Below are 15,463 nucleotides of genomic sequence, written 5' to 3'. Positions count from 1 at the left end.
CATTTGCTGGTATGATTTATTGTATTAATTATTGTCTCTCACTTTTGTCTCAAATGATTTATTCAGCTCTCCTGTGTCCTGCTCCCAGAGATCAACCAAGTGCTATTCACCAAGCATGGGCTGATTCACTCACCTGTGAGGAGAACCATCCTACTGCAGTTTGAACTAGCCCTGCCGGAGTTCTGATTGGTTCCAAGTTTAGCAGTTCGGCATATTTGCCTGAGCAGACAGCGTTGAAATATCATTATGAGAAAATGTGCAGGAATTTAAGGTGCCAACATAAGAATGTTTTACTGTCATATACAAAGAAATCTGCTAAGCGTTTTGAACTAGCCTACATTCCCTTATCTTTCTTGCTCCTTTATCAGTTTTTCTATCCAAATTCATGTGTCATATTTTAAGACAGATATTCTGATTGGAGTGGAGATGAGTCTTGTGGGTTGGAGTCGTCTTCCCACTGCATGTAGCCTACCATCCACTATTGCTCAGGGGAAGAACATTTAATTTATGCAAAAAGGATACCCCTGCACTTATCTCAATGATGCTCCCAACATTAAATTATTGTCATAGTTGTGAGCATACCAGTTGATATTTAGACTAGGCTGCTACTTGATGAATAGTATGGCACATATTAATGGATGGCACACAGCAGACAGTATACAGAGAAACAGGTAAAACTGAGAAACAAATGACAGCCGGCTGTAATTTGAAAATGAAGCTGTGAAAATGCAGGCCTATAGTAAAACTTACTCAGCCATGTTTTTCATGTGTTCATCCATTTTAAACACTTGCCAGCCTAAATCTTATAAACAAGGGCCTAGGCTATGTACTGCAGTGGTTCATAAAATAGCAATTAAAAGACTTGTGTGCATTTAACCTTTCTCAAAGAGGGGTAGAACAAAGAAACATCAATATGAACAAACAAAGAGGCCACCCTCTCCCGGCTGTACACAAGCATGGGGTGGTCACTCATCTACAAAGGGCTGGTGTGGGTGGATGCTTTTGTTCCAGCCAAGCAGTAACACTGATTCAACTAATCAAAATATTTGACTTGGCAGTAGGCCTATCTCTCGCGGGGGAGGGGAATTACTGGTTCCGGTTTTTCCGCTGTAGTATTGGCAGCTGCTGTACACTACGGGTACAGATAGAACAAGGAGCTAGTTATTAAAATCTTTGCTATGGGTGCATCAAAAGTAATTATCCGGTAAAAAATAAACGTCAGGTCTTTCTTCTAAACTAAGCAAGAACTGTTTTTACGGACATTTATTTTTAAATCGCCTACACTTGATGCTAGTTAGCTAGGCTAACATTTGCAAACCTAGCTAGCTAGGTAGCTAAATATTATAGCTAAAAACGCTTGCTGCTAAAGAGCTTGCCGAGACTATGTATATATAACGTATCAAATAAATATATAATGTTATTTCAAAACATTAAACCTTAAACACTGCTTTATAGCTATAATATAGCTAACGTTAGCTAGCTAATGAGAAGCTGATCTTTGCTGGATGCTTTCACATTTAGCTCGTCTGGGTTTGTTGCTGTTAGCTAGCACATGGACAAGCAGTAGTCAGACACGACAAGCATTACCAACATAGTTGGATCTAGGGTAGACCCTATTTAGTTGACTGGTCGATTGTTCGGTCGATAGGCTGTTGTTTTTTAGTCGAGCAGTCTAAAATAAAAAATACAAATGTTATGGCACGAGACACCGGTCTGATTCACGCCTGTCTGAGTGGACTAATCTATTGCGGAGGCAGCAGGGATGGCACACCAGTATTACCGTTAATTCCTAATCTACAATGTTTATTTGGTTACGGTAATTTCTGTTAATGCATTCAATATACAGTGCCTTCGGAAAGTATTCAGACCCCTTGACTTTTTCCACATTTTGTTACGTTACAGCCTTATTCTAAAATTGATTAAATTCAATTTTTTCCTCATCAATCTACACACAATACCCTATAATGACAAAACGAAAACCGGTTTTGAAATTTTAGCACATTAATAAAAAAATCAAAAACACCTTATTTACATAAGTATTCAGACCTTTTGCTATGAGACTCGAAATTGAGCTCAGGTCCATCCTGTATCCATTGATCATCCTTGAGATGTTTCAACAACTTGATTGGAGTCCACCTGTGGTAAATTAATTTGATTGGACATGATTTGGAAAGGCACACACCTGTATATGTAAGGTCCCACAGTTGACAGCGCATGTGAGAGCAAAAACCAAGCCATGAGGTCGAAGGAATTGTCCGTAGAGCTCCGAGACAGGATTGTGTCGAGGCACAGATCTGGGAAAGGGTTCCAAAACATTTTTTTCTTCACCTCAAACAGCTAGTAAACGAAGTCTGTTTTTACATCCATTGAGAATGACAATAGATCCTCATACTTTCTGAATGGACAATTAGGCCTATAGCGAGAGAATCAGCGAACTCCCACATGCACACCCTGTAAAAGCACCCGTCAATCAAAGCCACCAGCGCATGTCAGACAAGAGCAAATATTTATCCTTTCCTTAAAAAAATATTTAAAAACCTAGGTCTACCTTAGGTTTTCCAAAAGTAGGCTATAAAATTATGAATTGACTAGGGTTCTCTAATACCGGGATTTACCGTATTACTGGCTTAGTACACAAGGGGGTGCCAAACCCCCCCACAAAAAGCCAGTTGGATGTCTATTATCATAATGCTAACAAAATTAGCAGAAATAATAGCAAATGTTCATGGAGGCTGCTAGCTAAACATGCTAATGAACGCAAACTAAAATAAACAAATAGCAAAAACAGGCAATGCAGCTCATAAAGTTACACATTTTGGTGAGTTTGGACATTTACAAGCAAATGTGAACGAGCGACATTGTGCAAACTAACAAAGTTTTGACGCATGCTTGTCTGAAGGAAGAACAGTACTGGCTCTGGAGCAGCATGTGTACACGCTGTGTCTGTGTGGAGTCTGGAGTCGCTAGGGCAACAGGCCAGCCTGCTCTGCTTGAAGAAGAGGGGGAGGAGCAGATGGGCCGAGAACAAATGAGAAAAAAATGCAAGGAAATCAAGACAGCAGTGGCAGCTGTAGAGATAACTCATCCTAAGGGCTTTGACTTCTCAAACACAGCAGAAAGCTAAAACGCATAAGAAATATCTTGCAGATCTTAAATGCTTCTTATTGTAATTTCTGCTCGGCATTAGCCTAATTTTGTGCTTCAGTTACACTTCTCCACTCGGATGAGAATTCACAAATGGGAATTCAGCAGACAGCGATCAGACTGATGTGTAGTTACTTTTCTTGGTGTAGCGGTAAGCTTCATAATGTAAAATAATGTGACAGGTGAAATTAAGAATCCGATCTGCTTCATTTCCTAATGTATCGCACAAGCTGACTTCAGGCATTTACTTAAAAAAAAGAAAAACTTCAACGGTATTGAAAAACCATCCCCTGGCTATTTCCCAATACCCCGGTACACGGTATACCGCCCAAATCCCCAAATGGGCACTTTCCTACATTTGTGAGAAGCAGGCCAGGTACTCTTATGCGTACTCAGGCGCGCGCGCGCCATCAACATTAACAGGACAGAGAAACCAGACACATGCTCATTGCTCACATGAAGTGTGTAAATGGTATGAAATTATCCAAAAGGTGTTTCTCACAAGTGTAGCAGGTTGTGAACTCTGCAAACAACGTTTCCTCTCCGAGAACGGTAAATTACTAATTAATACATGCATTAACAGAAATTAATGTAACCAAATGACAGGGATTAACAGTAAATTGCCTTTTACAAACGGTAGGCTACCACATGAACATTCATAAAAGTGCATTGCGGGCCGACACTGTATAGCCTAGGACAGGGGTACCCAAACTTTTTTACTGGGGAACATCCCGCACGCACCACGTCTATTTCAATGGGCACAAGCACTGTTCATTACACAAACTGTTCCCACCCCTCTTGTTGGTGGAGAGAATTTTGCAGTTTCAAAACAAAATGTATTGCAATTCTAGACATTTTGCCATGTCTAATGTGTATTCATGTGATATTTGAGTAAATAAAAAAATAAAAATCTATGGGCTAAAAAGCCTAAATAAAAAAAGACTTTAGCTGACATGGGCTAATTGATCTGGACATTTCTGACAAGTTATAAATAGCTCTAAGGTATGCAATGACTAACATGACAAGACTAAGTTAGCAAAACAATCACTTATAAATCATTAGTAAACAGTCCCGCTATTAGGTATAGTTTATCGACATGAAAATAATGTTAATATTTTATTTTCAAATCCTAAAATGAATGTAGGCCTATTTAAAAACGGTTTTGACGGTTATTTTATTTTCACGACGGCCTTCATTCATAACCGTCAGTTACACTGTTATTCGATTACTGTTTTTAGCCCTAACAGACGTTTTATTCTCAAATTCTAACAGAGGTAAACTACAACAGGACTCTCTCTTTGTTTGCACCATTTCTATTGCAAAAAGACCATTCGCCTTAGACCGGATATAGGATTTCCCCCAAAACAGATGTCCCAACCTGGAAACGAGAGAAAGGCACGTTGGTACCCACATCGGCCACCCCTGCTCTAAAGGATGGAAGACTCACTCAAAAAGCCATTCTGCAAAAGTATGGTCTAATGCAGGTGGGAAATGGACTGCTATATGACGGGGTTAGGAATGGGGTTGGAGCCATTTTAACTTCAAAAGGTTAAATGGCACAACTCAGGCAAAAGGATTACCCAAAAAGAAAATGCAAACCCTGCAAGAGAAAGAATGATGAACACTATAAGCTTGATCCCCTCTCCTTCATCTGGGTAATCCAGTATTTACAATAATGGCACAGTTTGAAAAAGAAAGCGCAACATAGGATAAACTGCATCATATCATAGGCATTAACTGTTCATCAACTGTTCTTTACAAAGACAAAACAACAAGACACTAAAAAGATTAGTTTACCCCCCCCCCCCCCGGTTTTCTGAATCTTCCAGCATTTTAATTCTCCAGGAATGCTATCCTTTTAGTTGCCATCAACATTTAAAAACACATTCTTTCACAGAAGCATTTCGGACTCCATCACACAATGCTTGTTTTTATAAATCACATTGCCCAAAATAATCAAATTTTCATAGTTTACAAATAGGACGGGATTTCCCCAAATAAAACTACATAAACAAACTCCCTGACCTTTTCCACTTTATCCATTAAAAGATAAAAAATTATTTAAGTTACCATCCACACAATCTCTGTCCCTCCCTCTGTTCACATTAGCATGAGCTCTTCTAAATTATTCACTCAGATGGCTCAGAGTATTTAAAGAAAGATCAATACCATTAAAGGACAACTGCAGTTTGCATGGTAAACATAATCAAGGACAGTCATCCTTAAAGCAATCGTGTAGAACAAACCTATACTACGCCACTAACCTCTTCACTGTATGTCAATGAAAGGGTGTTTAAATCGAAATGGATGGAAGACAAACGTTTGCACAGCTGAAGCCTTCAAAGTCAATCACTATTCAACAAGTGCAGAGAAGATGTAAACATTTGAAGCCTGTATAACTGGCCTCCTGCACACCATGTGTATATTGGGAAAACAAATAGGCTTTTCCTTTACACGCAACATGTTGAATTAAGGCTGGGTGATATCGTTGTTTAAGGTATACCGGTATGGATTTTTACAATACCGCCTAAAATGATATGTTGATACAATGCAAAAAAATAAAAATGGTTTTACAAATTGGATTACTTCACTAGCTAGGCTTCCATCCAATTGCCGACAGATTTTCATGCGAATATTCTAAAATCTGCATAAAAACTAAACGCACATTTTCCCACCAGAGATGTTTCCACTAACTGACTTGTTGCAGATAAAAGGCTGTGTGTGATGACGTAGTGCACATAAAAATAGATTTTGCGGTTAAATTCCCATGTACCTAATAAAGAAATACAAGTTAAATGGGTTTCCATTGCATTTAACTGTACTGATGGTTCGCAAAAAAAAAGAAGTATATATAATAATATAATAATATGCCATTTAGCAGACGCTTTTATCCAAAGTGACTTACAGTCATGTGTGCATACATTTTTACGTATGGGTGGTCCCGGGGATCGAACCCACTACTCTGGCGTTACAAGCGCCATGCTCTACCAATTGAGCTACAGAGGACCAGAGTGTGCCCACTCTGGTATTGGCACGCGCGCTCTAGCCAACAGCGCTATCTGCTAGCTAGAGCACACTTATAGCCTACATGAACTTATATGGACAAAAGCAAGATTTCTATTTTTCCCCAAACGGCAGCCAAGCATCGATTATCACCAGAATAAGACTCTCGATTTTATTGGAAAGGAGCATCAAGCTCATCACCTTGCACTTTCACCACCCCGTGAAGTTCATCATAACTTATTTCATCTGTAGTTTAATAAACTGCATGCTTTCCCAACAAGTCGTAGTGGAAGGACAACACAACATGCCATCGAGTGACTCCAACTTTACTTCGATATGATGGTTATTATATCAATATTTGCGCATAAAAGCATTTCCACAGACATTTCTCGCACTGTTCATTTTACAGACACAAAAGGATCTCACCTTGTCTAGCGTATTTTGTTTTATGGACATTTGGAAAATTTACCGAAAATGTTTCTTCCAAAATCAAGCTTCGCTTGCCGGAAACAGCAGAGAATACCCTCCGGGATCAAGAGCCTTGTTGTCTAATATTTGTTTTGTGCATGAAGCAAACTGTGAGTAGCATTTTTGAGTTACTTGTATAACTTTGAGCTGGGATGTCTGTCCTGAAAATAGTTTAGGTCAGAGACTGTATAGAATGTTCGCAATGCAGTAGTTAGTTAGCATTTAGTTAGCATTCTCTATGGGATTTTACATGTACTTGTTAGCATTGTTAACCTTCGGATTACAAAGGCTCAGTGGGGTTTGAAAACAGCGCCCCTTGTGTTCAGTGTCGGTATTACCGAATATCCCAGTATGGCACAAGGTCGGTATTAAGGTATGACAATCTGGATAGCGCCCAAGCCTAGAGCACTCCTAAACTCCACCATTCTCTGGCTGAAACAGCCCTCTTTGTACATTCTAATGGTGATGGGTTAGATTTACAGTCCTTATTTATCTGCTTCTCTACGCTCCAGAGAGGCTGCTGGAGTCTGAGGTGGATGTATGGAGAGAGAGTAGGATTGCATGTTTTCTTCCGCCAGCTCAGCCACTCTGTCTCCAGGCTGAGGGGATGGGGTGATGGGAAGGAGAGGGGGGTTGACTGAGGGAGGCGCAGCAGAAAGAGGAAGGCGTTGGGATGTGAAACTTGATCCATGCGCTACCCCCTCCCTCCCCGCCTTCATCTACACCACCTTTCCACTGCCACCTCGCCAGAGAGCCTTCGAGACTCCCAGAGCAATCTGATCCCTCACTCTGCCTCTGAGATTGGAAACGCTCTTTGAGAGAGAGACAGGGGAGAGTGTGTTACAGGACAACAGAAGCAGGGCAGGGGGAAAGACGCTCTTAAACATAAACGGAGGTTAGAAAAACAAGCATTGTAGATTTCAAGTGATTGAGAAAATATATGAGCAGGATAATGTTTTGCTTCTCTCTTTCCCTGCACTCAGAGCAAGCTAGAGCAGGCAAGTTCTGGTTTATGTTACAGACTTCAGTACTGAAACAACCATTTCTAGGAAATAAATAGTCGTATCACTACACACACACCACATACTAAGCATGGACTTCATGGAAACAATGTAGGTTATTTAATGAAAGTACATTCATAAGCATATTTTGATTTCCCACATGTAGGCTATGCCCATTTCAAAGTTCAACTGCAATGGCAGCTGTGGAGCAGGAGCATGGGAGACGAACACAAATGGCCCATTATATGAGTGATAATCATTCTATAAAAAGAAGACACTTCAATCTAGTTATATGCTCCTGACAAAGAGTAGACCTCTGATCTGTATATCATGTGCATATAAATCATATCTGAATTATGTACCATTTACTGAATCCCATCCTCATTTCTGTCTAAACTCCATTACGTTCACTCAAGATGCCAGGCAGTAACAGAGCTCTGGCTAATGAATCACCCTCAGCTCCAGAGCGGGGCTAAACTCCTGCTATAATCCCTGTCAGCCCACAGATCAAGATACTGTGTACACAATTATTGCTAGAGACACTAGGCTTAGGTCTATATGAACTATGAAGACATTCAGCTATGTCTAAATATTGCCATTTCTTGTCAAGTGCTTAATTATGATTTGAATACCTGGAACAATCCTCACCATGAGGTTATTAGCCATTCTTCCTCTACCTCTTCTTCATCATCCTCACCTAGTCTCACTCCCCCAATATTGGCCTGTGTTATTTCAGTAATGGAGAGCCCCGGGTAAGCCGTGGAATGCACAGCTGTCTGGCATATGTATAATGTTAGACTTTAGATGTAATTTGTTTTTCCTCCCCCTTTATAAATCTACTTCTCCTACCCCATGCCTCTCCTCCAGGCCCCTTAAAGTAGACAGTTTCACAGTCAAGGCATCCATCTGGTTTTTGACCTCCCTACGTTCCGGACCCCTTTCACTCCAGAGTTGCCTTCAGCATGGGATGGTGGAGAGCACAATGCAGAGCCATTCCATTCCAGGCTCAAATTAAAACCAGCTTTTCACTTTGCACAGATGAGAAAAGCATGGCCAAAAAATGTTCCATTTGGATTCGACTGACACCCCATGAGAGAGGAGACAGACCTCTCGCTACTGAGGTAGTGTGTGAATGAGTGTTTGGAGTGTGTGTGTGTATTGCCAGATTTGAAGGTGTCTCACTGCCTCCAATACTTTCACACCATCACTAACCAGGTTCACGTCCAGACAAATGAACTAGCAAGGTACCAAAAACCTGAATTAATACTTTCCATCAACAGTGAGGACTTTATCACGTTGATGATAGAACAATTTATGATGAGCAATGATGATAGTCCACAGGGAATTCAACCATTGACCTGATAGCCTACCCAAAACCACTTTATTCAAACTGTGTGTGCTTATAGGTAGCAAATTGAGAGCTGATGTGAAGTCTCGTTATTAAAAAGGTGCTACACATAGGATAATTTGATTTTCAAATTTCAAAGTCAGAACAGCTTTCCCATTTTGACAACAGATGCCCTTCCAGCAGAATAAATCAATAGTCGAATATCACAGCCAATCAACACTGGCGGGTAAGTAATAGTGTGAAACTATCATTCCACTATTAGCAACAGACATTTTCTGAAATGCAAAAAAATATATATGTGTAACACCTTTAAAGAAGCATCACTAATGCCCACTTGGGTGATTATTTGTTATCAGTACTTGAGGTGGTAACGTTATGCCTTTCCCAGTCCTCTGGATGGTCAACACTTGTTACAAAACACACTCACAATGACAGAACAACGAATAGGCCTACTTTGAGCCAATTGACCGTTTTTATCGGTGAACTACTAACGTTATTGTTAGCAATGTATAATCAATACATTTAGTAACGTTAGCCTAGCCTACCAGCTAGGCTTCAAAGTAAGTTAGTAAATTCAAAAGATATTGTCTAACGTTACTTGTCAACAATGTTGAATATTAACTAAACTTCGTCAACCTCAGCGGAAATGGTAAAAACTTCAGTAATATCATAATTTGATTTGAAACAAATGGTTCCAACCTCATGACATTTACTCAGTCAAATTTGTAACGTTAACACATTGTTGCAATGTCTCCGGAAGCGCTAAGTACAATGATTGTTGCTGGCTAGCACCGCTCTGTGCTAACTAGCCAGACAACTTTCATTGTGTAGCGAGTGAATTAATTTATAAAACACTTTAAACTGAAAAAAACTAATAAAGAAATAATAATCCGGATAACTATATACTAACCAATTCTGTAAATATCAAAGTTCAGTGTCAGGTTTGCTAGTTGAAGAAACGCTACTAAAAAAACGAGTTAGTTAGCCAAACAAATGTAAATAGCTAGCTAAGTGGCCAAGCTAACGTTAGCTAGCTAGAGCCAACAATCTAGTTTTCACATACATAAACTCTGGCAAACAAGTGGCTACATTCAAACCACTGCCAAAATAGTCTGCTAACAAAAATAAAACTACAGCAACTTTTATAATACAACTTTTCATACGCTAAAACAAACTTTTTCCAAGACAGACAAAGTCCGAGCAGAATTCATAGGTTTAATTTATGATGTAGCCTAGATTTAATTCCACCTCACCTTTTTCTCCAGCAGATTTGGCCAATCCTTTTGGTTCCGGGCGAGCACTCCCTTATATCTCTATATTTCGTATTGAAGTTGCAAAATGTGGTGTATTTTCCAAAAATGCGGTTTTACGTCGGCCCTGCTCTCCTTCTCTGATTCAGGCTCTAAATATGTCATTTGATCAAGCGCACATACCCAGTCCTACGCGATGCGAGATAATTCTAGACCAAAACCTTCCAATCACTGCAGCGAGTGCGCAACCATTTGAGGGGGAGCGAGTCGCGGTGGTAGTATTTCTATGGATAATTCAAGTATGTCCCAATTACTTCTAACGCCCCCTGGCGTAAATGGACAGATCTACTGTATTCGTATTTCTTTGACATCAAATTAGACACATGCATGCAGTCGTCTACTCACAAATAGAACAGTCTGGAGAGTAAGAGACCTTTGTCGGAGGGGGTGGCGTGGAAGAGGGAGGAGGGGCGAGGGGCTGGCGAGGTATTAGAAACCGGAGAAGTAAAGAGAGTGAAAAAGGAGAACAAGGTGGAAAGGGTGAGTGAGGAGATGAGGGATTCAAGAACATGGATAAAGGAGATTGAGAAGTAAAGGGTGGAAAGGATAACGCTGAGGAGGATAGGAGATTATGAATAAGGGAGATAAGGAGGTGGAACAATAAATCAAGGTGAAAGACATTCAACATGTGAAATAAAATGTTTATTGACAAATTTCAAAGATTCAACCTGTCCTAGAGATACCAGCAGCCTTTCATCATTGACTCTGGTAACACAGGCATACTTGTGGTTGTAAAACAAAAAATAATTGTGATTGGTAGTCTTTACTGAAAAATATACAGTACATTAAGGTCATGGTATTCAATACACAGCATGCATAAATTAAGGCAATCCCTCTAACACTGTCCAATCAGGAAGTTCACAATAGAGAGGAAATCAAGCCCATTTCCTTCCCAAGATTGATACACACACACATATTCATCTCACACAATTATATATACTATGTGACAGACTACTGTTAAAATCTTCAAGGTATATCCTTTCTCCATGTAATTCTGTTCTGATAGCAGTTAGATGCAGTTCACTAAAAGCAACACATAAAACATTTTCCTATTTTGATGCATAGTGTTATGGCAGGCCAGGCATGGTGATACATTTGAAATATGGGGGTTTACACTCCAAATACATCAATGTTCCACATAAAAATACCTTGTTTATAAAGACAATAGGGTTCTAAGTACAAATGTAGCAAGAGATGAAACAAGGTGTTATTGATAATATACAATAGAAAAATGACAACAATCCTATTCCTCCAACAGTCCAGTCCCAAAAAATAAAGGCATACAACTACTCAAAGATCAAGGCCATATTTCAGTTAGTGTTTAAATTGTTTTTTTTAAATAAGTAAATAAATGATCAGATTTAAGAGAGTGGTTGTTATCTCATGCCAAGTATGTCTATTTTAAGAAAAATACTACTCTAGAAAAATACTTCCCCCTATCAAAACACAGAACATGGAAGAAGAAGCAATCCCTTTTACACATTGGATATAAATCTTGCAGCCTTACAAGTGTTTAATATACAGCAATGCAAACAGAAATAACGTGTGAACCAAATCAGAAAGACCACTCAGCAAACTAAAACTGACATTAAAAGGGATCGTCTTAATACAGTGTCATAGCAAAGCTACGTGTGTCATGTAGACTGTTTAGGGAGAACTAGCCAGGAGAGAGGGAAGAATTGAGTAAAGAGAATGATGAGGCTACTTATGCCTCTCTATACAGAGGGCAGAGATGCACCAGAGAAACCTCTTACCTAAATGGAATGAATGACTGACAGCAGAGAGAAGTTATGGTCACATTTGGGAATGGACTGTGAAATTATATCAAACTGTAATAAATGTGATACATTATTGTTTTATAGTGTTATAGCCAATGTTGACTACAGATGTGAGCATTGGAACCACATATATTGACAGTTTGGGCTGCTGTCCTTCAGATACCAGGTAACACAAAACACACTATTGTATTGCCTAAAAATGGCCTCAATGGGATGCACAGCAATTTTATCATCATGTTGACTCAATAGTTTGTTTTATTTTTTATAAAGGGGTACCATCTAAATAACCCTAAATAGTGACTAGTGTGTGAGGCATGCCAAGTAGCCAACATGGTTTCAACACTCTGTTGCACTGTGGTTGGAAACTATAGAACTAGTTTCAATATGCTGATCTTTCAGAAAAATTAGTTGCTAAAACAACTATCTAGCAACAATTCAAGTCTGCCTTCATTTCCCTCCAATGGTACCATGTAAGGTTTATTCTGAACTGGCACTGACTATGCTTTTCTTAGCAGTGGACTACATACATACGCATATCAAAAGTACTCAGTGTAGTGTTCTCAGATTTATGTCAAATCACAATAAACTAGTGGCACAAATACTTACAGTAACTAATACTGATGTTGCCTCAGTAGACATGCACTGACAATCATGTACAAACTCATGCATGCATGCACACATACACAGAAAATATACAAAGATGTATAAAATAAACTCTGAAAGTAAAACGTCTGTACACGAGCACACCGTCTCAACTGACTTTTAAGGTGTGTGCTAGTGAGAGTGAAAATGAATGTGAATGGCTGTTTTTGGCCTTTACAGATATTTCCTATAAATTCTTGTTTAAATGTAGCACTTCATTCGGATGTAAGGCACATCAACATGCATAGACATTTGCTGTGTAAAATGTATGTGTAAGACCCCAGGCTAGAGCTTGCCTCCCTTACATGCTGTAAAAAGATCCAGGGTGCTTCCTTGATTTCCGGTCAGGAGCAAACCACGTTTATGAGACACATTCCAAAAATCCTAACTTCCCTACCCCATAAATATATCTAACGTTTTCTCATCTTCTACCTGTATCCCTAAAGTCGGTATGGTATTACTGTATCTTTGTATTATTATTTGACTGGATTTCAAATGAATCCAGGATGAAAGAGTTTGAGTGATGTACACAATATAATGCAGCTGTCAACAAAAGGCAATGTATAACATTTTTGCTTTATCAGCAATATAAACATCCATGAATGTTATACTTTCATTTTATTCTATGTAAATAAATAATATAACTGTCAAAGTTGCAATAAATATAACTTACTAAACTATAATAACTATGTTAAATCAAACAGTATTAGCAGGCCTACATGTGTCATGATATACTGTATCAGTACACAGTGAGGCATCATCATGTTAAATCTAGTATATACGATACTAAAACGGTATCACTGCAAGCTATTTGTGTTTCGCTATTTGGGGTTTTACATTCAAAACAAAGCACACAGTGTTTCTGTGAAATAAGGCATCTTATTTACTGAAGAACCCTGCTAATCCACTCAGTCTACATGTGTCTGTAGGCTGCTTATGCTGTAGCTCCAGCCTCCCTGTATTGAGGCCCTTTAGGAACTGAGTGGAGTAGCAAAGGGTTTACATCAGAATTCTCTGATATAAAATATAAATTATAATTCATTTGTGAGTGAAATTAATAAATACAAACCTAACTAATATGAAACTACTTAAAAAACAAATTATTTTTGTATTTTGTCACGACTGACTGTTCTATTTACTGAACGGTCAATCTTGTCGCTACCATCTTCAGCTTGTGTTTCTCATCATTTACATTGGCATCAATGCCCCCTCTACAGGGTTCATTGCCAGGGCATAGCTACGTTAGCACATGCCCACCACCTCATAAGGCTGCAGATGGAGCATTTACACGTTGATAGCATGAGCGTGCTTCTTGCACAGGGGCTTGTCCTTCTTGGAGTAGAAGGGCTGGCCCTCCAGGTTCACATGGCACACCTGTGGGAGACAAACATAATTGTGAATCTCACAAACCAGCCATTTTTGGTACATTCCCAGAGATCTGAGGTATAACAGACTTATACATCAGGAACATGGGTTATTGTACAGCTGTGTAGTCATTCTTACTGCACAGACAAAGCAGGTATCGTGCCAGGTATGACCCAGTGCTTCAATGAACTTGTCTCCAGCTTCTACTGGGAAGTCACAGCCGTGGCATTTGGTGCTGAAGAGTGAAATGTAATCTGGAAGAGGGAGGAAAGACTGAACAATAGCAAATGGTGCAAATGGTAGCAAAGTTACATGCATAAAAAAAGGAGTCTTATGTATATAATTCAAATGTAGTTCAGTTGCAGAAGCTGTTTTCACAGAATACATTATGGCAAAAATATCAGCAGAAGCTGGTTTGGGCTTTAAGGGAAACATTTAACACTTGTGGCTTTTCATTATGTGCCATTCCATTGATGTAAAGTACCTTTCTCGCAGTAGGGCTCCCCATCCTCCATGTGGAAGAGGCTGTTTCCAAAGGCCTTGCCACAGGCAGCACACACAAAGCAGGTGGTGTGCCATGTCTGCCGCAGAGCATGCATCACCTCCTGCACAGGGACAAAAGGTTATTGTCTGTGTGCATTTGTGGGTATATTCTGCATTGGCTAAACAAAGCGCTTTTGTGTGTGTCGTACATGTCTGTATGTTTGTGTCTGTCATCTCACCCCCATGATCTTGGTGTTGCAGCGTGCACAGGTGGGGGCAAAGAACTCGCCGTAGCAGTTCTCACAGTACACTGCGTTCTGCTCCTCCACAAAGCTGCAGTCTGCCAGCGATGTGTGGCAGTAGTGACAGTTGAACTCCTCTGGGTGCCAGGAGCGACCCAAGGCCACCAGAAAGGGTCCCCTGTAACGACAGACAGCGCATGAGGACAAAGGTGGTGACAATGACCATTTCTGAAGCCAAACACTGTGTTTCTGTTTGAGTGGGTGTGTTTCTACTGACGGTGTATCGTTGTTGTTACCGGATCATGTTGTTGCAGGCTCCACAGAGGGGTGCTCTGCTGCTGTTGGCAGCGAAGCGCTCCGCCCTTTGGGCCACGCCCCGGGCAATGGGAGGGAAGGGGGCAGGGGCGGTGTTGTAGGGGGCGGGGCTGGGATTATAGGCAGGGCTTGGGGCAGAGGGACGGGCGTGGGCGGAGCCAGGGTTTGGGATGTAGGCCGGTGCTGGTGGGGCACTCTGAGGTAGAGCAGGCACTTTCATGCTGGTGCTGGTGGTCTTGCTGGGGTCAAACTTGTTGGCAAAAGAGTCGTCCGTGATCCAGGGTGGCCTGCTGGAGGGGGGTTCAGGTGCGGCCGGGGCTGCGGCTGGAACAGGGGCAGGCGCAGGGGCTGGAGCTATGACCCA

The 15,463-nt window shown here is 40.4% G+C and overlaps 2 protein-coding genes across 2 annotated transcripts in view; both read right to left on the bottom strand.

Annotated features, from left to right (window-relative positions):
* LOC311110710 (bone morphogenetic protein receptor type-1A-like) overlaps positions 1-10,471 on the bottom strand; it is a 73,588-nt gene extending 63,117 nt beyond the window's left edge. The window contains exon 1 of the mRNA XM_084153267.1: positions 10,218-10,471. The gene's annotated coding sequence lies outside the window, so the exon portion shown is untranslated. The remainder of the gene's footprint in view (positions 1-10,217) is intronic.
* A 3,507-nt stretch (positions 10,472-13,978) lies between these two features.
* The window catches only part of LOC311110547 (LIM domain-binding protein 3-like), a gene marked incomplete at both ends in the record, with an annotated part of 66,221 nt that continues 64,736 nt past the window's right edge, over positions 13,979-15,463 (bottom strand). The window contains 5 exons of the mRNA XM_084153055.1: positions 13,979-14,068; positions 14,198-14,313; positions 14,544-14,664; positions 14,782-14,962; positions 15,081-15,453. Of these exons, the coding sequence (XP_084009181.1) occupies positions 13,979-14,068; positions 14,198-14,313; positions 14,544-14,664; positions 14,782-14,962; positions 15,081-15,453 (881 nt within the window). The remainder of the gene's footprint in view (positions 14,069-14,197; positions 14,314-14,543; positions 14,665-14,781; positions 14,963-15,080; positions 15,454-15,463) is intronic.

This window comes from Coregonus lavaretus (genome assembly GCF_964263955.1).
Source record: "Coregonus lavaretus genome assembly, chromosome: 36".
Classification (NCBI taxonomy): domain Eukaryota; kingdom Metazoa; phylum Chordata; class Actinopteri; order Salmoniformes; family Salmonidae; genus Coregonus; species Coregonus lavaretus.
This window is presented reverse-complemented; position numbering and strand designations above follow the sequence as displayed.